This window comes from Pleurodeles waltl, chromosome 4_1, assembly GCF_031143425.1.
Source record: "Pleurodeles waltl isolate 20211129_DDA chromosome 4_1, aPleWal1.hap1.20221129, whole genome shotgun sequence".
Lineage (NCBI taxonomy): Eukaryota > Metazoa > Chordata > Amphibia > Caudata > Salamandridae > Pleurodeles > Pleurodeles waltl.
The window spans coordinates 885361836-885388684 of record NC_090442.1 but is presented as its reverse complement, the minus strand read 5'-3'; the positions used below and the strand labels follow the sequence as shown (position 1 = coordinate 885388684).

The following is a 26849-nucleotide window of genomic DNA, read 5'->3' as shown; positions in this document are numbered from 1 at the left end:
AAATCGAGAAGTCAAAATTGTAACAGATGTTGAGGCCAATAAAATGGCAGTTACGTAGAAGTTCCTAGTATACAAAACTCAAGAAAATGATTCACAATGTTACAATCATCATCAAGAAAGGTGACATTTAGAATATGATCAGCTTCTTAAGTAGGCTAATTTTGCACAACTAAAACAAATCTAAAAGCACAGTAGAGAGATTAAAAATAAATGCTGCTCCAAATATTAATCAGTCTTTTAATCAAATGAGTTATAGGTCCAACTTTGTGTAATGTACCATTATATTAAATAGATACTTTAAAAAAAAAGCCAAAAAATAAAAATTATAGAACTTTAAAAATGCATGAATTAATTTATGTTTGGAATATTAACACTTTAATTACGAGGCTCACAACACTGTGTCATTTCAACAGGCTGTGCTTTAGAATATTACCAAATGTTGCAATACTTGTAAATACCGCTAATTAATTACAGTGTATCAGAAGATATTTGGCTGCATCTTTCCTTTTAGAAAGAGAACATTTACATCAATATGTCTGTAAATAAGCTGTTCAAGGAATTACAGTCAACCATTTTAAAATATGACATCTCAAGTATAAAACCTCTCTGGTAACAACATTTCAAATGGTTTTGTGGTGCTTGGCACCAGGAACGTTATTTAGGTATAACTATATCTGTACACTTCCAGGTATGTGACTGCACTTTTATGCAGACAACACAATTGGGTATTTACTTAGTATGGTCTTCAGAAGAAAAGTCAAAAAATTCCAAAGTTCAATAAAAACATCTGATCCTTTCTGTATGACTGACCAAACACGACGACATTCTTCCTGAAATCGAAAATGTATAAACATGAGAGAAATACATCTGTGAGCAGACAAAGAAGTTATGCCCACTCAATTTCACTTAAAGGGAATGTGCCCATGTTTGCATCAGTTCAATATTTAGGGTCCAAATGTAATTAGGCAAAAGGCAATGTAGCTGTCTGGACGTTATATTTTCTTTTGTCACTTGCATCAGGTTTTGCTTCCAGACACAGGTTGTCTTTCAGTTGAGGTTTCAATGCCTGAATTCTGAAATTCTTTGAAGACAGCGTGTTGTTGTTGGTAATGACAGAACTAACTGCACTGTCCTTTTACCTACACAGTAGCAGCCGTATCCCATAAGTCCAAAAAAGGTGGCTTTTACAACAGATCGAAGAATCTTGCTTGAGAGCGACGGAGGTGGCACACTGAAAGAAATTAGGACATAATAGTATGAGTGCCTGGGAAGTAACAACTGGTTTATTAGGACACATTGTCTGCTACACAATCTTCCTCACTTCAAGATAAAAAAAAAAAAATTTAAGACCTTAGTCCCAAATGCTTATGGGTTATGCAGGTTTTTTCTTGCTACATTTCATACTTACATCTTCATTGCACTGAAATCTCAATAGCATGCTAAGCATTGGGAGTATGAAAACATTTATTTTGTGAACAGACATTTTTAGGACTCAAGAATGGCTGGGTAAGATGAGAGGCGACCCTAAATTGATCAATTAGATGGCTGATCATAGTAGCATTCTGGGAAGAAGGTAATTACATTAGGCTTGTGTTTCAATGGTAAAAAGAGGGTTTAACTGGAGAACACCTTCTCAGATTGGCTTTTGCCTTGGCAGTGGATAGCATGTCAGATCCGGACAATTAAGGGCAAATTAATTATTTGTTTAAGTACCTGGATAATAATTTCAGAAGAATTTAGCTCGCTTAGATCAGTAAAATGTGGATGACAAGCATGATTAAAAGTGTCTCTAGATGCTCTACGAAGTAGGAAAGGGACCGAGAAGAACGTGGGTGGTGGTTTCTTTTAAAATGTTATTGAAATAATCTGTATATTTCTGCTAGAAGCAATGACCGGTGCTACATTATATATTTTCAGCAGTGACTCTTGTACAGAGGGAACAGTTGATCCCTTGGAATCCTAGCTCTCAATCACAGGAATTTTCATTCAATGCGTAAATGCTGCATGACTCTGCCTACATGCAAGATCTCAACACACTTCAAAACTCATTTTCTTTAAACACACATCCACTTAAAGAGAATCTGAATATGTTAATTTGAATGCAGTGTTTTAATATACATTTTAAAAGGGAAAACACAAACAAGTGACCAGATAGGCTTCATTTACTAAAAACCTGTACTGCTCTTTCAGCCAAGCAAATTACAGATTTTATTTTGAGGTCTGATTTTGGCAAGAACAATTCAGTCTAGCGTGCAAACAGTCAAAAAATAATCTTCATGTCAGATGTGTGAGCTGTGCTCTTTAGGACTGGGAAGTCAGCTTGTTGGCTTCTAAGGGGCAGTACAAAATTTTACTGTTGGAATATGTCCAGTCTTTTTCACTGTCTGAAGCTGTGCAGCCTTTCTTTTCACTTTTTAATTTAAAAAAAATATAGGCATAAAAAACCTTTAGACTTACCATTTTTAAGGTTTAAATGTTCATCTTAAACAATAAATACATTGTGCCTTTAGATAAGCATGTAAAAACATTTGTATTCAGCCATTGTTATGGAGACTCATCTTCAGCTTGACCATTTATTCAAAGCTGGCAAATAATGGTTGCTAATGCATAGATAAGCATGTAATAATTCTTACATGCCTCACCTTTCCAATTTAGCGCAAAACAGGAAAAACACATGTTGCCAATGATAATCTAACAATTATGCATCAAATGTGTACAAGAGCTCATTACCTCATGATCTCTTGTATGTTTAATTCTTCACTCCAGTGCTTTTCAATTCCTGGCACATGACCCATTCCAACCACACCTACAACAACAGATGGGACGCATTCCCTGGGTTCAGCTACATTGAGGAAAAACACAATGACAAGTTACATAGAAAGCAAGACAGGTCATCCGTCAAAACAAGAAGACAGTGGCTTAAGGAAACATGTATACATTTCTTATCAAATTAAAAACGAAATTCTGCCTCATTATGAGTAAATAGTTACTTATTATGCCATGTTTAATGAAATGTTACATGCATTAAAGAGGGCGCTAGAGTTTACAAAACATGCCTGCAGATTAGGTCTTCAGGGGCAATCCAGTTATGTTTGCAGCACACATGTTTCAAAAGTATTTTTATTATGCAACTGGTTGTGACAATTTGTCGTATGACCTGCCAGTGTGGTTGAAAGCCACCCAGCGACACACAAGTGTCTTGGTTAACAACCAGGAATGAAAAACTCTCAATGTTCTTTTAAAGACTCATCAGAGCTACAAGGCAAAAATTACATTGGAAATCAAAAAGGTAAGTTAATGGCTATGGCCTTTCTCAGTCAAGCCTGTGCGCTGAAATCAATGGGAAGACCATAAACAAAAGAGAAACTCTACCAGTGAAATCCTCAGTTGCAGCAGATTTATTTTGAGCCAGGCACTTTTATAAAAAAAAAAAGAAAAAAAAAGAAATGTTGGGATGGAAAAATCCTCTGCATGGTTCGAGACATGCCGCTCTGGTCTAAGTGCCCAAATGTACTGTGCCTGAGTCCCTAATGCAAACTTTTTGCAATAGGCGAAACAAAAAAAGTGTGTGTGCCATGACTCTGGCCTGCCTCACAGACTGCAGTGTTGTTTGACCGACAAAGGTGCCCAAAGAGCTACCCTCATAGTGGTGGAAGGCTACTGCCTTCACCAGGAGTTAAGCAGCACAAGTGCAGTGGTGGCAGCATACCGTTTAGTGATCAGTAGTAGTGAACAGGACCATTCTACCCTGTATCGCAGGAGTGAGGCCTACAGGCTCACTACTCTTTTTAAACTTTCTGCTACTGTGTGCTTAACTCACTCATGGCCTACATCAGGTAGATGTGGAGTGCTGCACAATGCAGGATTATCTCTCTCCCGTGGCCAAGACTGCCGCTCAGGAATAACGCAACCTCTGCCCCAAGAGCCAGTCGGGGCCACCCAAGCAACCCCGCTCCTGCCTCCGTTTCTCACCAAGTCTGTGCCAGAGCCAGATTTCGATAAATCGCCATACCTGGCAGCACAAGTGAAGGAGAGCGCGACCGGGGAAGAGTCACCTTAATACCTTGAGGCAAAGCGCCTGTGTCTCGTCAAGTCCGTGCAGGAGCCGGACTTCGTCAGTTACCATTCCCAGCCGCGCAAGTGAAGGAGTGCACAACTGGGGAAAAATGACCTTAATACTCAGAGGCAAAGTATCTCCGTGTCTCGTCAAGTCCGTGCAGGAGCGGGACATCATCAATTGCCATTCCCAGCCACTCAAGTGAGGGAGAGCGTGACCCGGGAAAATTAACTTGACCACCTGAAGTGAATCGCTTCCGACAACCAGCAGCGCTACCAACGAGTCCCAGTTGGGGCACTCTTCTCCGGCCGCTCGAGCAAAGGAGAGCGCAGCAGGGAGAAGATTACCATATTACTCCCAAAGAAAGTGTCTCTACAATTTCTTTTTTACCACCCTGAAACTGTGCCTGGATAGAGTCTCATCGTGGTGCATATCCTGAAGCACTGTTATTTAAATTATCACATTGCACTACTTGAACTACTGCCAAATTGAATTATCAACTCATATGTGCTGAAATACTACTAAATGGATTATTATAGTTTTTGAATATACCTAAGTATATAAAGATTCTGATTATTTATCATAATGTGTGGCGTCCTTTTTTGTGGTGTCTACATTAGGTCACTGTGGGGGCGAATTCCAAAAATACTATACACATTGCCTTCCACGTAGGCTCTCATTATCCTAATGAGACTACTGGATTTTGAGCTGCAAGATCGTTCACAGGGTGGGGGACTAAGTCTGACCCACGGGGAAGGACCCTTGCCACCCTAAATCCGGGTTTTGCTCCGGCTAACTAGCAGTGCCTCATCTCTCCCAAAAGGAAGAGACAATTGGGCAGCCGAGCGCATGACATCTTAGCACTTCCCAGGGAAGTCGTGGTCACTGAGGTCACAACCGGTTCTCTCATACACAGTACGGTCTCACATAGAAATGACAAAGGCAGTTTAAGTTTTAAAGATTTATTTAATAAAACAACTGCATTTTAGATAGCAAAGCCTGAGCTGCAATAACCAGAACTACACAACACAATAGGATTGAAATAGTAACGATGAGAGTGAAGCACAAGAATAAGACTAAGACTATCATAGTGCCACTAGATTATGTTCTCTCCAAGTTATATTCTGAGCACAGCATGTGAAGCTTTAAGCCTGCCTTTCAGGTTCCCCCGGGAAGACATCAACCCTCATACCTGAGCAAAGGCCTATAATCTGCATCAGCATCTGCAACGGGGCAGTCAGCATCTAGTTGTAGGTTCCGGCCGGAATCACCCTCTGACCTGTACTAGGACTAGGAAGTGTTTTTATAACTAACACGCAGATATTCTAAGAAAATGTCCCTACTAAGGATGTGTATCTTCTACGAATACTGGAGACTAAACTTCTACCACGTTTACAGGCAATGTACCAGACTGTAGCCTTGACTAAAGCACAGGGCGATAAAGAATGCAGTATCTGAGAACACAGTGCTGAACTAAGCTAAACAGTGTGATAGAAGGAAATAAAAAAAAGACCATAAAACTGGTTAATGCAAAATAACAACTGGTTAATGCAAAGCAACAACCTTCTCGACCCTTCACAAACCGGATTCCGAACCAACCACAGCACTGAAACCGCCCTCAGGGTTCTGATGGACAACGGTGAAACAGTCGCCCTCATCCTCCTCGACCTCTCGGCTGCCTTCGACACCGTCTGTCACCGCACCCTAATAACCTGCCTCCGCTCCACCGGGATCCAAGGCCAGGCCCTGGACTGGATCGCCTCCTTCCTCTCAAACCGCTCTCAAAGAGTTTACCTCCCACCTTTTCGCTCAGACCCCACCGAGATCATCTGCGGCGTACCTCAAGGCTCCTCGCTCAGCCCGACACTCTTCAATGTCTACATGAGCCCCCTCGCCGACATCGTACGCAAGCACAACATCATCATCACCTCCTACGCCGACGACACCCAACTTATACTCTTCCCTCACCAAGGACCCCGCCAGCGCTAAGACCAACCTACAAGATGGCATGAAGGACGTCGCAGATTGGATGAGGCTCAGCCGCCTAAAGCTGAACTCTGACAAAACGGAAGTCCTCATCCTCGGCAACACCCCGACCGCTTGGGACGACTCCTGGTGGCCCACGGCCCTTGGCACCGCACCGACCCCCTCAGACCACGCCCGCAACCTCGGCTTCGTCTTGGACCCTCTTCTCACCACCTCCGCCTGCTTCCTCACCCTCCGCAAGATCTTGTATTGCTACATACACTACGTGCATGCGGCAGCACTACGTGCAAGGTAAACAGTGGTGCAGAGTGTGGACCATTGGCCTCTGCTTTCATTGGCCTTCGCTTCCATTTTGGTTCACGACTCCATTTTGTCGAGTCTGGTTCGGTGCGTAAGGCACTGTTCTGTGTTTTTCCACAAGCTTCGGCAAGCTGAAGGGTGGGGTGTTTTTCTGCTCAACTTCGCTCCATCTGCCTGGTACGAAGGGCGCTATTTACATTCCACGAGCTATCAGTTAGAACAACAGGGGGATGCGCCTGTACACAAGGAGGAATGCAAGCTTCACCTTGGAGTCCTCTCCTGGGAACTTGGCCCGTTCTGAGGAAACGTCTCGAAGGGTGAACAAGGTACCGCCGATTGCACAATTTGTAAAGGAGGGGGTCTTTTTCTAGAAAAGACTCCTGGGCGTTAGTAAATACTATAAAAGTTGGGGGCCTGGATGGGCTGGTTTAGGAACTCTCTTCTGGGTTGGACGCAACGCCAGGAGGACTGATTGTCCCGAACAGAGGCTCCCTGTGCCAGCTGATTTGGGTTCCCCAGCTTTGTGTACGGCGGAGGGATGCAGACGCTCTTTTCGGTGAAGCTTTTCAATTTATTAAGTGTATTGTGTGTGCGCGCGTAATATGTACTTATTCTTGCAGTATGCTATTGAGCATTGAAGTATATTGTGTGTGCGCGCGTAATATGCACTTATTCTTGCAGTCATTTTCATGCTATTGAGCATTGAGGTATATTGTGTGTGCTTGTATTATATGCACTTACTCTTGCAATTATTCACAGAGTGCTTATATCTTTATCATTATTCTCATGTTATTCTCCTGATGTATATATATATATATTAGTGTGGTTTAGTTTTGCTAGCTGAGAACTTGCCCCTTAAATAAACTTGATTATTCTACTTACGAAGGTGTTTGAGAGTGATTGCTTTACATTGTGCCTTAAAATATCCTGAAGTGCATAGTTTTGATATTCTGAAGAGTAAAGCAGCACAAATTGGCGTAGTCGTTTGCAGGATTCGAAAAAAAAAAAAGGGAAAATGCTTAATAAGATCAAAGCGAGCTCAAAAGCAGGTTCTCAGGTAGCAAATCCAGACATAGAAATACCGGGATGGGAAACTGCCCCGTATAAACTTTTAGCTCAGGAATGGTCACGTTGTGCTGGTTTGTGTGAAAATTGGAATGCGTGTATGTTGAATGTGGAACCTGAAGATCTTCTTTTATGTTTACGGAAAGTTTCAATTGACAAGGGAAGGGAGATTTGTGCGTTGGGGAGGCGAGGCTGGATCTTGCTTTCTGCGTACCGAAAGTTGTATGAAAAATGTTTACAGTTACAAAAAGACCACGAGCAGCTGGGGAAGGAGTTAGTAGAAGCCCGAAATTCCTCTACCATGCTAGCTTGTCAAAATAAATTATTAAGTGATAAGTTGGAAATGTACCAACTGGTTGCAGAGAGAACGGCCGTAAGCGTAGCTAAATATAAACACAAGAAACGAAGAGGGAAAGTTAATAAAAAGAAGGTGCATTTAGCTATCTCTCAGGCAGAATTAGCCTTTGACCCTGAATTTTGGGATGGAAACATCTGGGATACATCTGATTTTTCAGATGGGTCCGGGGGCGATGACTGCCAAGATGTTAGACAGGAGAAGACAGAGCGCAGGAATGTTGTCCGTGCGCAGCCCATATATCGGCGAAAGTTACAGCATAGCCCAGCTAATCCTGGAGGGGTGATGTTGGATGCCCTGGAGGATTATACACAGCAAGAACTAAGTGATGTGATAGACAGATTTCGACAGAGGTCTGGGGAAACATTGCTTACGTGGTTGGTGCGGGTGCACGATATGGGGGGCCAGGGGGTCCAATTGGATCACGGCGACGCCCCGAGGCTTTGTATGTTAAGTACAGACCCGGTTATTCAAAATGAGTTTAGAACCTATCCAGGGAATGGTCCCATGACCAATTTGTTAGAGCTAGCTGCGCAAGGGTGTGCTCAGAAATATCCGACAGAGTCAGACTGGCCGCCTAATGATAAACCTTGGTATACTTTGAGAGATGCAGTACAGAGATTGAAGGAAGAAGGGATGAAAACAGCTATCTTTATGGGTAATGCCCATGATTTGATGAATGGAATTTTAAGTGTGTCTGTGCGAAACCGGCTGATTAGGGCCGCTCCTCCTGCATATAAGCATGTCATCATGACTTTGTTAATTAATCAGACGGGTAACCCATTGTCTCAGGTGGTAGAAGCGGTGCGTGAGTTAAGTGATTTAGGAGAATGGGCTAAGCCAGAGAGGAATTCACGGTCTGAGAATCGTACTGATAACAACAGGGTGACAAGGCGAGACATGTTTCAGGCCTTGATGCGAGATGGGGTGACCAGGAATTAAATTGATGGGATAAGCACCAAGGACATGTGGGAAATGTACCGCAAACGCGGTTTGGATAAAAAGGAGGGGAGCAGGAAAGGGAACAAGAAGGATAACAAAGTGGTGAACCAGAGAAAGGCAGGAGGGGAGGAGCGTGAGGGTGAAAAGGGAGAGAGAGGGAGAGAACCCCACCGTAGAGAGAGATCCCCAGAGGACGGAAATTGGGAGGAAGAGCACCGAAGCGCAGAGGGAACCCGGAGCAGGGAGAGAGACCGGGAACTGACAGGTTCTGGGAAAACTCGAGGAAGAGAGTGGGAGAGGGAGCTGGTAAGCTCAGAGAGGTTGCGAAGCAGAGACAGGGAGGAGGAGTTCCCTGAGAATTACCGCAAACTGTATCCAGATTTGACTTGGGCAGACTCTGATGTGCGCAGAGTGAAAATAGATTAGGAAACAGGCCAAACTCCGGTGCAGGGATGGGCTCGCAAAGATAACAGACCTCATGTCAAAGTAGAAATTTATTGGAAACGTGGAAATGTTCAAAAAGTTCGAGCCCTCGTTGACACCGGAGCGGAGGCCACTTTGATTCATGGTAATCCAAGAAAATTCAGGGGACAGTACTTCACCATTACGGGATTGGGCGGAAAAGAAACCCCGGCAGTGCAGATAGTGGTTCCCATGAAAATAGGGGCACTTCCAAAGAGAGAATACACTGTCCTGATTGTGCCCATTCCCGAATACATTATTGGAATTGACATTTTGAAAGGGATGACCCTACATTTGGAAGATGGATGTTATCAATTTGGTTCCAAAAGATTTATATCAATAGCCGCCGCAAGGGTGGGGCTGTTGAAGATTCCTCCGGTAACACTTCCCCAAGCTACTAGGGTGATTCAAATGAAACAGTACAGAATACCGGGAGGACATGAGGAGATTAGCCAGACTATACATGATTTACTAGAGGCCGGGGTAATAGTTCCCATCACCACTGCGTGGAATAATGCCCTCTGGCCTGTTCGTAAAAGTGATAACAGTTGGAGGATTTGCATTGATTATCGCCAATTGAATAAACATACACCTCCTCTGACTGCAGCGGTCCCAGACACCATTACCTTGATTGAGAACATACAGAAACACAGTGGGACTTGGTATGCAACCCTTGACATTGCCAATGCCTTCTTTACGATACCAATAGCTACTGAGAGCCAGCCTCAGCTGGCATTCCAGTGGGCGGGGCGTCAGTACACCTTCTGTAGATTACCCATGGGGTATTTACATAGCCCCACTATCTGCCACCGGCTGGTGGCAGAGCATTTGGATGAAGTACCAGTGGTTCCTGGAGTGCAAATTTCTCACTATATAGATGACGTGATGATGCAGGGAGAGACGCAAGAACAGGTGCAAATTCAGCTAGACAGGGTGGTGGAACATTTGCAGAATCAAGGGTGGGAGATTAACCCCGAGAAAGTGCAGGGACCGTCTCAGAGCGTGAAATTTTTGGGCATTCAGTGGAATCAGGGACACAGAGAAGTGTTGCCAAAAGTGAAACAAAAGATTAAGGAATTCGCAGTACCGCGAAATCGGAAGGAAGCCCAAAGTTTTATTGGACTATTCGGGTATTGGAGACAACATATACCCCATTTGTCTCAGATTTTGGCCCCATTGTACAAAGTTACACGAAAGAAAAATGCGTTTGAATGGGGAGAGCAGGAGCAGCGCGCGTTTGAATTGGCGAAAGACGCCATTCAGCATGCTTTGGATTTGTGGCCGATTCGAGAGGGAGACATTGAGTTGAATGTGACAGTCCAGGGGCAGTATGCCAATTGGAGTTTATGGCAAAAACAGGGAAGAAAGAGGGTGCCCCTGGGATTTTGGACAAAGAAGTTACCTGAGGCAGGAGAGCGGTATACTCCCTTTGAGAAGCAGCTGCTGGCCTGCTATTGGGCCCTGGTTGATACTGAGCAAATTACACTGGGACACAATGTGATTTTAAGGCCTGAAATTCCCATCATGCAGTGGGTGATGAGTTCCCCAAAAACTCATAGAATTGGACATGCGCAAGAAGCCAGCATTATAAAATGGAAATGGTATGTCCAGGACAGGGCACGAGCGGGTCCAAAAGGGACCGCCGTTTTGCATGAGCAGGTAGCGCAGGCTCCAGTGGAGAATTCCGAAATGTTGCATGATGTACCTTCAGTGTGTGAATCCCCAGTAGGGTGGGGCCAGCCGTTCGCAGACTTGTCTGCAGATGACAAAAAACATGTGTGGTTCACAGATGGTTCAGCAAAATATGTTGGAGCGAAAAGGCACTGGAAGGCAGTGTCCTATAATCCTGTTACCAAGAAGCTTTTGACAACTACAGGACAGGGAAAAAGTAGCCAGTATGCAGAGCTTTATGCCGTGTATCAGGCTTTAAAACAGGAGCTACCCGGAAAATGTCACATTTATACAGATTCCTGGTCTACCGCCAATGGGTTAGCTACTTGGCTTCCCACGTGGCATGCACATCAGTAGAAAATCCATAACAAAGAGGTATGGGGGAAGGAGTTATGGCAGGAGATCTGGGAAATGTTACCTCAAAGCACTGTGACTGTCTATCATGTGGACGCTCACTGTCCAACTGATTCATTAGACCGATGGTTCAATTGTCTTGCAGACGATCGAGCCAAGATTCAAGAGGCTGAAGTGGAGGCGCAGAGTTCTGATTTGGTGGGAATGGCTAAATGGGCACACCAGAAATGCAGACATCTTGGAGAAAAGGCTACTCACAGGTGGGCTGAGATTAGAGGGATGCATCTTCCCCTAGATTTGATTAAAACAGCGATCATTGAATGTCCCATTTGTCAGCATGCACAGCACAGACCGGTCCCACAGGTGGTGAGAGGCCAGCTAGGTAGAGGTAAATTGCCAGGACAGATTTGGCAGATTGATTACATTGGACCAATGCCAGTGAGCAGAGGGTGTCAGTATGCCTGCACTGTGGTAGACACTTACTCTGGTTATCTCATAGCCTTTCCCTGCAAGCGCGCAACTCAGCAGAGCACCCTGAAAACACTAGATCTGTTGATTCTGTACTATGGAGTGCCACTCCAGATTCAAAGTGATAACGCCAGCCACTTCAAGGGCAGACTAGTGCAGGACTATTGTGCACAACGCAATATTGAGTGGATTTTTCACATACCTTACTACCCACAAGCAGCGGGACTGATTGAGAGAATGAATGGGTTGCTGAAAGAACAATTGCGTAAACTGAATGATGGGACACTGAAGGGGTGGAGGGATAATTTGTATGATGCTTTGCAAATTTTGAACAACCGACCCCTAACAAATGCCGAGACACCTCTCATGAGAATGCTGACACCTGCTTTACAGATTAATCCGTTTACAACGAGTAATACCATTATGTATTGGGAAACAGCTCCAGGAGCTTTGGCCCCATATCGAGCTACACCAGAATCTGCAGGACTTGACTTACATGCTTTACACATGCATCGATTGAAACCTAGAGACATCACTCTGATTGAAACTGGGGTGGGAATTCAGATTCCCCCTGAGCATTACGGTCTGATCGCCCCTCGATCTGGGCTTGCCTTGAGGGGCATCCAAGTTTTAGGAGGCGTGATAGATGCAGACTACCAAGGCGAGTTGAAAGTCATTCTCTTGAACAGTGGTGACACAGACCTAGTGGTGCAACCTGGTGATCGCGTTGCCCAAATTGTCATTATGCCGGTTTATGGAGGTGTTGTTAAGAAGGGGAGCGCCCCAGCTCTTCTCACTGTGAGAGGCAAAGGAGGGTTCGGATCTACTGACAAGAACCCAGGGGCCAAGGTGTGGATTGAATCCCCAAATAAACCTCCTCAACCCGCTGATGTCATCGCCACTGGACCAGACAATGTCCTGGTAGTTATGCGACCTGGTCAAGACAAATGGGAACATGTTCCCGCTGACAAATGCTATCTGCGAGAATGATAATACGTGTTTTGTCCTTTGTTCTTTTCAGATCATCCTGTGGAGTGCCTGTGCCATGAGTGTGGTGTATGGAGCCCGTTCGGGAGACTCCACCGGGGAGCGGGAGGGGCTCATAGTCCAAAAATTCAACCGTCAGCCGCAGATGCCAACGCTGCTGCATCAACCGAACAATGTTTGGATTCATCTAGCGCAGGAAGTGCTGAATATATCTCACTTCTGTATGAGTAACATGCAAAGCGTTCAAGATTTGATTACCACTTGTCTAGTGGCAGTGCCCACTCCTGCTGCTGTATTATTACACATCTTTAACAATACAAACCAGGATGGAATGGTGGATGTGAGTGACGTTCGCTCCCATCTGTCACTCTATGAGTACTGCCGTCATTGCCCGGAGGTGGGCAGGCGGTTGTGGAGGAACATGACATCTATACTCACGTTTAACATCTCAAATGGGGATGTGTGCTATTCATTGACCTGTGATCCTATGAAAATGGGTAAATGTGCTCAGCTCAAATTGGAGAAAAGAGACAAAAACTTAACTGCTGCACAACGGACGTTGTGCCACTCACGGACTGACCTAACCTGTTTGAATGTAAATAATTCGATGTTTTGCCAACATGTGGTGCCTGCTGCCAGCCACATTCAAAATGTTAAGTTGCCTAAAGGTTGGCTTTTTTTCTTGTGGTAATCTTTCTTTTACTTATATTCCAGCCAATCTAACCGGAGGGCCTTGTGCCTGGTCACGCTTAGGCTTTCTCATGTTTCCTATGGATACTGCTCTACACCCTCGCTATACCAGAGACACTATTCAATTACCTACGGACTGTGATTCTGAAATTTCATTGCTGTCTAAAACAGAATATGTTAGTTTAGCTGGTTCTATCGTAGGGGTGCCAGGACTTGCAGTATATAATACCAGAGTTATTAATAAACTTGCCTGTTTAGTAGTCAAGAATATTAACTATACATCAGCTGCCTTAGCTGAGCTGTTATTAGATGTACAGGGAATTAGAAGAGCTGCTTTGCAGAATCGCGCTGCTATTGATTATTTACTGCTTAAACACAACCATGGCTGCAGTGATTTTGAAGGATTATGTTGCTTCAATTTATCCGACCACTCCATATCAATCAACTCCCACATAGAGGCCCTGCATAAGTTGGTGAAGGGGGTGCAGCAGGATGTTGACAAGGGGTGGTGGGATTGGGCTTTTGGATGGCTGCCTAATTTAGGCCAACTGCGTTATATCTTTGGTGTAATCATTATCATAACAGTTATTTTAATTTCATTATGTTGTTGTATTTAGTGTGTGCCTAACCTTCTATCTCAGTGTCGCCCAAGAGCATTGCCATTTCAGCTTATAGGATATACTTAGTTGTAAGTTGGCCAAATGGTCCAAGGGTGGAAATGTATTGCTACATACACTACGTGCATGCGGCAGCACTACGTGCAAGGTAAACAGTGGTGCAGAGTGTGGACCATTGGCCTCTGCTTTCATTGGCCTTCGCTTCCATTTTGGTTCACGACTCCATTTTGTCGAGTCTGGTTCGGTGCGTAAGGCACTGTTCTGTGTTTTTCCACAAGCTTCGGCAAGCTGAAGGGTGGGGTGTTTTTCTGCTCAACTTCGCTCCATCTGCCTGGTACGAAGGGCGCTATTTACATTCCACGAGCTATCAGTTAGAACAACAGGGGGATGCGCTTGTACACGAAGAATGCAAGCTTCACCTTGGAGTCCTCTCCTGGGAACTTGGCCCGTTCTGAGGAGACGTCTCGAAGGGTGAACAAGGTACCGCCGATTGCACAATTTGTAAAGGAGGGGGTCTTTTTCTAGAAAAGACTCCTGGGCGTTAGTAAATACTATAAAAGTTGGGGGCCTAGATGGGCTGGTTTAGGAACTCTCTTCTGGGTTGGACGCAACGCCAGGAGGACTGATTGTCCCGAACAGAGGCTCCCTGTGCCAGCTGATTTGGGTTCCCCAGCTTTGTGTACGGCGGAGGGATGCAGACGCTCTTTTCGGTGAAGCTTTTCAATTTATTAAGTGCATTGTGTGTGCGCGCGTAATATGTACTTATTCTTGCAGTATGCTATTGAGCATTGAAGTATATTGTGTGTGCGCGCGTAATATGCACTTATTCTTGCAGTCATTTTCATGCTATTGAGCATTGAGGTATATTGTGTGTGCTTGTATTATATGCACTTACTCTTGCAATTATTCACAGAGTGCTTATATCTTTATCATTATTCTCATGTTATTCTCCTGATGTATATATATATATATTAGTGTGGTTTAGTTTTGCTAGCTGAGAACTTGCCCCTTAAATAAACTTGATTATTCTACTTACGAAGGTGTTTGAGAGTGATTGCTTTACATTGTGCCTTAAAATATCCTGAAGTGCATAGTTTTGATATTCTGAAGAGTAAAGCAGCACAGATCTTCCGCTGGATCCCCGCCGACTCCAGAAAAACCGTGACCCACGCCCTCGTCCCGAGCCGCCTGGACTACGGCAACACCCTCTATGCTGGGACCACCGCAAAACTCCAAAAACGCCTGCAACGCATTCAGAACGCCTCGGCCCGCCTCATCCTCGACGTACCCCGCAACAGCCACATCTCCGCACACCTGAGGCACCTGCATTGGCTCCCAGTCAGCAAAAGGATCACCTTCCGACTTCTCACCCATGCACACAAAGCCCTCCACAACAAGGGACCGGAATACCTCAACCGTCGCCTCAACTTCTACGCCCCCACCCGTCTCCTCCGTTCCTCTGGCCTCGTGCTCGCTGCTGTCCCTCGCATCCGCCGCTCCACGGCGGGTGGGAGGTCCTTCTCCTACCTGGCAGCCAAGACCTGGAACACCCTCCCCACCAGCCTCAGGACCACCCAGGACCACTCCGCATTCCGGAGACTCCTCAAGACTTGGCTTTTCGAGCAGCAGTAACCCCCCCCCTCCCCCTAGCGCCTTGAGACCCGCACGGGTGAGTAGCGTGCTTTATAAATGTTAATGATTTGATTTGATTTGCCAAGCTACCAGAGGGTGAGCACAGGTTAGTTTAGGTTGTGTTTAGGTAGTGTTTCTAACTTAGCCTTACTAGAGGGGGGTGGGTTCTGCTTGACTGAGGTTCACAGTCTAGTCAACCAGAGACACCACTTCTCACACCAGACACCTGATGTGATGCGTTGCCACTCTTCCAGATAATGTACAATGCTTCCCCCTACCGGAGTGGATAACAGAAGAGGGGGAAGAGAGGGCTCATGGTGTTGTGCCTGAAGTTTGTTTACCACTTTGGGTGGGCAGAGAAACCTCTTGTCTGCTTGAGCTGTCATAGGATTTCTGATGTTGCTGAGATATACCCTGAAGCCAATAAAGGGTTTAAATCCTCTGTGAGCAAAACGACGCTGGCAGGGTCAGAACAATTTGCGCTGTTCTTAGGGTTTCTCCAGACCCACAGCTTTTAACATGTCCATTTCCGATTTCATTCCTGCCATCTCGTCATCAGCATGGCTAGCAAATAATGTGGAACCTGAGAACGGCACATTTTGGATGTGGTGTTGTGCTTCTGGTTTCAGAGATGTTAGCCGGAGCCAAGCATGTCACTCTGTGACAACAGCCATGTGTGGCAAGGAGGGATGAATCTGCAGCTGCAGTGATAACTTGATTTGAGACCATTGCGCAATCATTATCAATCTCCATGAAGTCTTCCCATTTGTCCTTTGGCAGGTGCTCAGCGAAATGCTGGATTGAATCCCAAAGGGTTTGGTTGTACCTGCCTAAGAGGGCCATAGCACTGGCTGCTTACATTGAAGGGGCCGCTGTACTGCAGACTTTGCAGACTGCTGAATCAATTTTTTTTCTCTCTTTATATGGAGGTGAAGAGGATGATGAAGAGGTGGAATGGACCTTTCTCGCAGCCAAAATCACAACAGAGTCGGGTGGAGGTTTGGAGCTGATAAATAAGTGGTCTTGGTCTGGAGGCTGGTATTTCATTTGAAGCCTAGATGGGGCAGGCTTAGCAATGGCTGGGGTTAAGAACAAATCCATGGCCAGCCAGAGAAAACCCAGAACCAGGGAAGCAACAGCCTTGAAGCTGTACGCTGATGTCGCATCTCAAGCATTACCAATGTGGATGATGTTGGTTCTAACATTGATATATTTAATTTGCCAGCCCTTTGTACCAGAACCTCTTAAAAGGTGGTAACATAATCTACCGAAGAGACAAGAGGCGGTGGAGGGTCCCAAAATGTTGAACAGTCTCTTGTAGGAGAAGAGGAATGATCAGTATGCCGTCAATGAGAGCATGGCTTAGATGTATGGTGAGATCCATGATGGCACTGGGAATGCCTTGAAGTAGTGGAAGAGCGCCCCGGTGTGTGATGACCATGACAAGAGCGTAAGTAAATAGATTTATTATTATGCATGATTAATTAAAACCTTTGCATATACAATGACAACTTTAAAATCAGAAATAGGGCACATTTTTGTATAAGCGATAAAAGTACTAAAACACTGTTTTATGCTATTGAATGCAAAGTGCAATTGCAGCATATTTAGTTTTTAATCTAAAGGAGGAGACATCCTGTCCGGGCTCCTTTTAGTCATATGAAATGGTTAAGCAAAACTATACATCTCGTAGTTAGGGCCTTTGCCACATTTATCTGATTTGGGATAAGGAAGTCTGGATAAGCACAGTGCACTAATCAACTTCTTTTGGAGCATGAGATACAGGGTTCCCAGATTTGGCCAGATTAAATGGATCCCAATTTCGTCTGTTTTAGATCAAGGAAGCCTAAGTGGGCTCGATGCACTCATTCAGTTTCTTTTGTAGCTGGAAGACAAACTTCCTAAATTTTCCCAGTTCAGATGGTTCCTTTAAGGTAAACACTAGTGATCTGGCCTCATTGCAAGTTCTTGTGCCCTACTGGAGAAAAAGAGAGTTTTTATATGCATTCGTCAGTGCCGGACAACAGCAGAATAGTTCGTTAAAAGACTCAAATTTGTATCCACAGAACTTGCAATTTACTATCTTGTAGAGGGAGTGCCATTTTGGGTTTGTCTCCTTGATCTTCAGGGCTAAGCAGCCTTGCAACCAGGATCTGTGTCACACAGACTTTCCTAATTGTACAGGCTGAGTATGGCTGAGGTTGCTGGAGATGTAAGCTATTCATATAGGATGCTGCCACCGCCTTTTGTACAGGGGAACTGCTCAGTTTTTCCAGGTCAGTTGCCAGAGACAGCGTTTTTATCTGTCTCTCCAGCACAGACTTGATGGTGATCAGAGACTGTGCCAGTTTGATTAGTTCTGCTTGGTCTATTTGTAGGGAGGCTAAAGCTGTGGTTAAATATTATGACCAGGGGTTCATTTTTGCGTAAACAAATCGAGTGAAGAGCTGATTTCAGGGTGTTTGGTGGAGCCATAATAGCCCTGTGATAGTATTGTAGGTAGGCACCCATGTGAGCCCAATTCTGGCTTTCCAGGCCAAAGTCTATCTTTTTCAAGCAGCTCCTTGTGTGTTGCGGTAGTTTAAACACTCTTTTGTATGCTTTGACTTGGAGCTTTTCCACCAGTGTGGTGTGTTGACCTGGAAAAGCTTCATGGCCATAATTTAAGGGTAGAAGAAGAGAGGCTCTGAGCACTTGAAGTATCATCCTCGGCGTAGAACTTTCTATAAGATTATTTAACTGGCATGATCTGGTATTATGAATTCAGCCTTCGATTTAAGATTATGCAGACTGACTTGGGGTTTTCCTTTGCAGCTAACTACACACCCAAATAATTGTACAAATCTGTTCTGTTAATTGTGAGTGGGACCATATTCCAAAGGCATTTCTGATATTTATGTGACCCTCCAAAGATGATTACTTTGGTCTTTGACCATTTGCCTTTATTTTATTTTTCATGTTGTAACAATGAAGGGAGGTTAGTCCTTTTTGGAGCCCTGTTCTTGAATGGTCCACGAGCACAATATCATCTGATTACTGTAGGAGTGTAATTTTAATGTTTCTGATTTTCGGTGGAATCAAGTTAGCGTGTCTTAAGGCCTGGGACATGTCTGCTGTATAGAGATTAAATAATAGAGTTGCGAGCCTGCACTCTTGTTTAAGCCCGTTGGTGGTAGGGATCTCCCTGCCGATGGCCGAGTTTGACAGCTTGAGCCTTACCCAGGTAGATGTGTACAATAGAGTTATTGCCTTCAATAACTTGTTTGGGATTCCCCAGCCTTGAAGCTTCCGCCATAGCAAGTTCCTGTCCACCGCATCGAAGGCGGCGGAATAATCCATAAAGCAGGCATAGAGAGGGGGTGACTTCTTAGTGGCTGCTTGGTCTGTTACAAAGGAAAGGGCCATGATATTATCTGTGGTTGCAGAATTTGCCCTGAAGCTGGTTTGACTGAAAGGGATAATCCCCTTAGCTTCCGCCCAGTTCTCCAGCTCCTTTAGAAGGACTAGGGCAAAGTCCTTAGCTTCGATGTCCAGAAGGGCAATGAGTCGATAGATAGCAGGGTCTGGTTTGTTTCCTTTTTCATAAATGGGGTGTAGTATGGAACCCTCCAGCTAGCTGGTACCTTTTGAATCCCCAAGCAGGAGCAGTAAAGTGTGGAGAGACCTGTTGACCACTGCTCCATGTCTTATTTAAAGACTTGTGCTGGGATGCCATTGGGACAGAGGGCCCCTCTCACCCTCATGCCACGCAGGATAATAGAGATTTCACCCAGTGAAGGGGCACGTTCCGGTTCTGACTAGGTGTCATCGTACGTACAGGCTTTGACTCTTGGTCGTTCTAGCGGGGGATGGATTGGTTGCGTATAGTTTATGTATTTTATCCAGGAATCTTCATCTCTCGCATTGGTTTGCGTCCCTCCCTGGCACATCTTATTTTTAATATATCTTCATAAGTCTCAGTGATTGTGTTTATTTCACAAGGACTAGATATGGAGGCACTGTTTACGTTTTTATGGACCAGATCAATTGCTTATGCTGCTTGGCGTGTGCCTGGAGCCTCGAAGCTAACCACAGCTTTGAGGAATTCCTTGTTTTGCCATCTGTTTACTTTTCATTATAGGGTACTGGGGGAGGCCTTTTGCAGGGGTCCTTAGCAGGGCGATAGAAGGTCCTACGCACTGAAGCAGGTTTTGGATGATTTCTGACGAGTCGCTCCGAAGGATTTCTCCCGTCATGGATAGCATGGCAGGGCTCTTCCAGATGTGATATCTCTTGGAGGCAATTGGTCCCCATTTTATTCGCCTAATTACCTGTAAATCGTCATCTCCCAGGGAAGTCCCCAGTGTATTTTGGATTTCCAAGCAGATTGACTTCATCTCCAGTTCCACTACGAGAGGGAGGTGATCGCTGGCATCCGTTTGCAGTATTTGAAAGGCTACCAGACATTTAACGACTTCATCTGAGGCAAAGATATAGTCCAGCATACTCCTGCCCTGATAGGATTTTAAATACCTTGGTGCTGGTGAACTCTTTTTAGGAGTATGCTGGATGGAAAAAGGCCATGTTTGCTAAACAGGTTTCAAAGCTGCTTGGATATTGGGTATGCAGGCTGATGGATTTCCGCCCTTGTTCCTAAGTGCCTGAGATTAAAGTCTATAGATCATGATATTATAGCCAGCGTGGTTGCAAAGCACAACATCTAGCATTTCTGCCCTCCCTTGGCCAAAAAAGTTGAAGTAGAGGTTAACTATTAAAGTATTTAGCATATGGCCTTTTGCTGTTAAGAGTTTCCAACATGATTATTTGCAACATTGGGTCTTGAGCAGAAACTTTACAGACTTTGAGGTCTAAGCCAATGTTTAATTACATTGAAAGGCCACCAGAAGGTTGCCCGAAGATGTTTCTTCTTATTCTTGATGCATTTCATAAAATACAGGAATTACCAGAGGGAAGGCTAACCACGTTTCTAGGAAGCATAGGATGTCGGCATCCCTCAAAAGCTGGTGAGCTGAATCATGTTTTAAGAGTCTTATCAGACCCACCACATTACAAGAGACAATTAACAGCTCACGTTTCAGCTCCCATTCCTGATTATCATTGCTAGGAGTTCATCTGAGCTTTACTATAAGAGGTATCGGGTCGCCATGTCAAATTTATTTTTGTTTCCAGAGTCAAATGACACCGTTCTAGTGCAATTCAGTGTTTGAATATGTGCAAGATATGGAGAAATTTTTGTTCAACCCAGACGGTTTGGGGTGTACTACCCTTTTTAAAAAGATGTAGGTGCTGACATTTGGATGTAAAGGTTCACTTATTTACCTTCGGGGAAAAAGGGTATTTCGGAAGGACAATCCTGACCGCCGTTATGCCCGATTCTTCCAGGGTCTGCTTGTTTTCTAGTACCCGGTCGGCCAATGCCTGGGAATTTAGAGTCAGTATTGTTGATTCGCGATGTTTGCTATATTCAGGTAGCATCTTAAATGCTACTCTCAAGATGTCATCAGAGGTTATGTTAATTGCCTCTGGGAATGCCTTAAATAACCGTAACAAATATGAGCGATTCAGAATATCATGCTTGCATTCTGAGCAATATTGAGGTATAAGTGCCAACTTTGCAGAGGCTTGGTTGATTTGCCGAGCACTTGTGCCTTCCGGGTTATTTGTTTCAATGACTTTTGAGTCCTCCCATACGGTCCTAGCTGTGATATCAGAGCGCTGCGCAGTCGTAGTATCCAGGATATTTGTATCAATGGCTTTTAAGTTCTCAAGCACTGTCCTAGCTGTGATGTCTGGGCACAGCGCAATGAGTGCGGGTCAGATGTTCTGTTGAGTCCAGACTCTGGAGACAAGGCAGCAACACAGGCCAAAGCTGATGTGACCATATGGGTGAAGGTGGAAGCTTTGAGGTCCAATAAAGCTTTTGCTGAAGTCAGATGACCAGGCGACTCACTGAGTTTCATGCGTTCATTGTTGTTGGTATGTGCGCAGGGTTAGGCCGGTGACTGAATTCCAGAAGAGCTATGTGTGGTCTGGTGTGCTAAAGATTGGGACGATTTCTGATTTTCCAGGAACTTTTCATCAGTCTTCCTGCGGTTAAAGTTGGGGTATGTATTAATTTTGTTAGGGAGCACCACAGTTTGTTCCTTGATTTGGTGAGCTTGCAGTTGTTCCTTAGGTGCTTTGCTTCTTGCCTTTTTAACCTCTTTTTGGCTCTCTTTGATAGCACCTTTGACCAGTGTGAAACTACATTACTTGCGCTGTCAGTAGAGGAATCTGTCTTTGTCTCCATCTCATATTGGAGCAGCGCAGTTGGTTGTTGTAGTACAATATGTGGCTCCATGTGAACATGCAAGGTAAAATTAGAGGTGTTGAGTGATTTGTCCGGCTAGGGCGAAAGAATCGTTTGGGCAACTAGAGTTGAAGGTGCTTGATCGTCCTGGGTTGTTGTAAAGATGGGTGCGGCTTTTGTAGTCTGATTTAAAGGTTTGGGCCACGTTGGATCAAACACGGGCGGTTTAGTGATGCCTGGACTTTGTAGGACTGTTTTCCATTCAGAGATCATGGAAGTCAGTACTTCAGACAAGGTGGACAGTTTGTCTACAATTGGAAGGCAAGCACATGGTGGTGTAACAGTATTGAGCGCATTCGTACCAATGCAAAACCCTCTTTGTTCCAGCGCTGTAAACTTTGCCTCCATCTTAGTGAAGGAAGTGGCTAGCGTGTGTATCAGGTCCAGTTGCATCTCAAGTTTATCTGACTGCCAGGTAAGAGCATTTACTGCAGCGGACAGAGTTGCGTTAATCGATGCCAGTAGGTTGCTCAGATCTTCAATCATTTGAAATACTGGAGAGGCAGCTTTTTGGTGGATGCTTGGAGAGCCCGTCTGAGTAAGGTTATGGAGCGAATACTGCTGGGCTTCAAAAGAAACACTATAATTGCTTTTACTGCCCTCCGTCTGACTGCCATCCGCACTGGCACAGGAGTCCTGCCTTGGCCCTATTAGTGCCCATCAGGGGCACAAGCGTGATCTCCCAAGTAACTGGCTGCTTGTTGTAGCCCCTTCTTTTGATTTTGAGAACTAGTCTTGCGCAGTGGATGGTGGACTAGTGGCTGCAGAGGCCCTACACTCCTGTTTCTGTGGAGCTGGCAGAGGGGCTGAAAGATTTGATAAACTGGTTGTGGTGATGTTTCTAGTACTTTGTAGAGTCCATCCCTCATGATTTTTTTTTTAGATCGATTGTCATGTGATCTAGGAGTCTATTTGATGATATTTTTATGATCGTTTCATCCCTCGACTGGGCCAACCCATTATATAAATGATTAAGAGATTGATTCAGAGTTTACACTGATCGATGATTAGTGGTTTTCTTGGTGCATAGGGTATTCCTAAGAGGAGACTGACCGGCAGGTACTTTTGGTGCTTTCCTGTAAAAGTCTAAAACTGTGGTTCGAACTGGCTTACTCAGTTTTGTTATTATTTTAGCAGTATTCCAATTAAGGTGGTTATCTGACTGCGCAGCAATGCACTGGTCTGAGCTAGAGACTCCTGCTTTGATGGGACCCTTGGGCTGCTCTTTGACCCGTTGGTGCAGCCTCAAGATGTTAGCCGGCTGGAGTGGCTGGGGTGCGCAATCCTGGAAGAAAACTGGGCATGTGCAGCCCTGAGCTGCTTTCGGTGGTGCTTTTGGGGGTATTCTCAATAGTGCTAAGCTGAAGAGCCATCTGGCAGAGGGGCGCCTTGTCACTAGATTGCATTGGCGACAAAAGGATTGTAAGGTAGATAATTTCCAAGCAAGTGGATATATATGCTAAGTCTGTTTAATGGAACTGTGCGCTTCCTTGCACTATTTCAGGTTTCAGGGCTTGCACGTTTTAGGCACCACATGTGGCACCTCTTGAAGCAGTCCCAAGGCTAGGGCACGATTGCCCATAGTTGGAAGGGCATTTGAAGGCAATGAAAACGGTAATGCAGACATTCGTATCAGGAAGATGGGCGAAGAAAGGGAGGTTGAAGTGAGGTCAAACGGCGATGGATATGAACTTTTGGATCTTCGTGGCTGGTGAATGCAGACAGTGAGTGCAAGAGCTGAGCAAGGCAAGGAGATTTGTGGGGTCAGAGCGAGGCACCCCAGACACCTGGAAGCCACACCCAGTGCTAGCCGGGCTGGCTCCTGGGCACTGCGAGCCACAGCTGCTGAAATCGCGGGAGCTGGCGGATTACCAAAGGGACCAGCTCCCAAGCAGCACATTGGTCAAACCGCTTTGGAGCCACGCCACGCCCCTCGTCCTTGTCTCGTCTCCTGCGTCATCCTGTGATGAGAGTGGTGGTGCGATCGGGACCGTGTTCAAGGCCTGGGAGCTGGAGTGCTTCTAGGTACTTTAAGAGGTGGTAAAGGAGGTGCTGATGGCACAGAAAGCACCAGTGGTAGAGGTGGAGGCGTTGGAGGAGGCAAAGCTGCTGAAGGTAAAGATGGAGGAGGAGATGGAGAGGATGGTAGCACACCCAGAGAAGGTGACTAAACCCTGAAATGCTTTGAATCACATGAAGAATAAATTCTTTTCCTTTTTTTCCTCTCCTTCCCCGACCTCTCACGTCGACGTTTAGCTCTCGACCTTTCACATTGTCTCGACAATGAACCAGCACTGCTCGACGATGAGGCACTTCTCGACGCTGCACACTGCCGATGGCTTGAATGTGTATAATTCCTCGACTGGTGTTGTGTCGATGGCAAGCTTTGATGCTTCCTCGATGTTCAACCAGCCCTTGACGGCAAACAAGTTGGCGCTGTGCCATGCCTCGACATCGATCCTCGAGACCGATGTCATTTCTGGCCTGAAACACGCTTCTCAGACCTTCAATGTCCACTGGATGCCGAGGGAAGAGCCCTGGTGGAAGACTGACCTTCCCCTTGCTCTTAAGTCCCACAGGCAGGCTGTTTGCAGGTGCTGTCTCTCTTCCCTCCCTTGAAGGCGAATCTTCTCTATGTCACGCAGAGTGCGTCTAGAAAACTTCTTGCAGATGTCACAGGCGTCAGGAAGTTGAGAGGAAGGTAGGCAGATGATACAGAACTCATGAGGGTCTGTTGTGGCCCTTGTCCTGCCACCACGAGGACACTTGTCAAACAATGTAGGCCTTTTATTCAGCAAAATGCCCCAGTTTTCTGACAAAAAATAAAAAAATTACAGAAAAAAGCAGGAAAAGCTAAAAGGCTTTGTGTGAAGATGCTGTCACCAATTTCTGACAATGTCTTTGAAAAAAAACGTAAAAAAGGTTAAGCTCAATGCGTTATGGTCATGTCAGCAGGAGCCGGAAAAAACAACTTCATGATGAAGAATCTGCCCATTGTAACCTAGATGTATAGGCTGCATTATCTGTCTCTTTCTTAAGTGTCCTTACAGGCCTTCTTGTAGAAAGGCAAAAATCTCCAATTAAGAAGATATATTAAAGAACTGCTCCGGGGTCCCCACACGTTGGCAGAACTATTCAGTGCTTATGACTATACATAGAAATCCCCTACAAGAGAATCACGGGTTCCAGTACTTGAGGCAGCTGTGGCTAAACGGTACTCTGTCACAGCAGAGCACCAAGAGGACAAAATGGACACAGGGGGCTGAAGTTTTTACATCAACTGGGAGCGGTGAAGGGATCTAGGGAAAGAGCAGACTATCAGGTCACTATTAGGAAATGGCAGTCTGCACACCAGAGTGCAGTTTGGTCGAAGTGGGGCTTTTCAAAAGAAATACCACTGCTGAGCCGATGGCAAATTCACGTTATCAGCAAGTTTATATCACATATATTTTCCCTTGGCTCCCTCTGCGTGCTCCGTGGAGTTTGTGCTCGGAGATATGACCTACATCTGACAGATTTTTCTTCAGCGCCTGTGAATCTGGATGCAGTGAGAGGGTCATCTCAGCAGCCTGCGCTGAAAGCAAAGCATATATTTTAGGCCTTAGTGCACTGTGAGAAGCCTGGCTGAGAGGCAACACCACTTGGGGAAAACAAGAGGTCACAGAGGCCTCTCTCATCATCTGCATTAAAAGCAGTGCTGATTTAGTCCATGGAGCGGCGGAATTACTAAATCCCTCCAATTCCACAAGCGGAATCAAAAATTTAATCCACCCCTAATGGATATTCTATCTAACAGCAGATTCCTCTACTTGTGAATATCCCTAGGCACCAGACTGCTTTTTGAATTTCCAGATCCAGTGCTTCTGTGTGCGGCCTCACTCTGCTCTGGAAGTGTTGAGTGGAGCAACATGTAAGCGCTAACCTGGGGCGCTGATGTTAGTTTCTTTAACAAGCTTGCCTGTGGCAACAGACAGGAGGCCTATCGGCAAACTCAAAGGGCAGGGTGCCGATTTCCAAATCAGGACTCTTTAAAATGGAAAAGGAGACAATTTGAAAGGATGGGGAGGTGTAAACAGTTCAAGGAATCTGTGATTGGGTAGAGTATCCACTAGAAAGAGTTACAGAATGTAAGTAACTTGATCCTGTGATAGATATTTCTACCTGCAGATTCCTCACCTTGTGAATAGATGCCAAAGCAGTACCTCACAAGTTGGTGGGGCTGTGAAAAGGCACAGATCAAAAAAGCCCAGCAGGACTGAATTGGGCAAAATGCCTATCCAGAGGGACTGGACTGTCAAGGAAATAGTGATATGTGAACATTTGCACGGATGCCCACATACTAGCCTGACAGATATCAAGGACAGGCACTCCAACTGTCAAGGGAGTGTTAGCAGCCTTGGCTCAGGTCGAATGATCCGTCAAGCCTTCTGGAGGCTGCTTCTTAGCCAATGCATTCTCAATATTAATACAGGGGTCTATCCAAACATTAATACGGGTGTCTTTACATCATTACATGGTCCATTTCTGCACAGCCTTGATCTTCTTTACTTCAGAGAACCCAAGAAAGAACTGATTGCCCATGCAGTGGCCCTATGTACGCTGAATGTAAAAGCTCAGCTCTCTCTTGGAGTCTAAGCAATAGACACTTCCTCTTTCAAGGGATGAGGTGGACCAAAGACTGTCAGAAGAGTGATAGTGTGGCCAACATAAAAAAGCGTGGCTACCCTTGGCAGGAATGCAGCCAGAGTCCTTAAAGTTAGTTTGTCTGAAAGAAAAAGGTGGTTTAAGGCAACTTCATCGATAGGGCCTAGAGCTCACTCCTCAGATGGTGTTATTCCAACCAGAAAGACATTTCAAGGTCAAGAGGCTTAATGGACAACTGCACATTGGCTCAAAAGTGGTACACGTTTGTAA

General features: G+C 45.2%; 1 protein-coding gene across 2 annotated transcripts in view; it reads right to left on the bottom strand.

The window, feature by feature from the left end:
• Positions 1 to 223: 223 nt before the first annotated feature.
• Positions 224 to 26849, bottom strand: part of TRABD (TraB domain containing) — a 251994-nt gene continuing 225368 nt past the window's right edge. For both annotated transcript variants that reach the window (XM_069229632.1, XM_069229634.1), the window contains exons 9-10: positions 2731 to 2842; positions 224 to 1231 (exon numbers count right to left, since the gene is read on the bottom strand). In XM_069229632.1, the coding sequence (XP_069085733.1) occupies positions 1060 to 1231; positions 2731 to 2842 (284 nt within the window). In that variant the 3' untranslated portion in view covers positions 224 to 1059. The remainder of the gene's footprint in view (positions 1232 to 2730; positions 2843 to 26849) is intronic.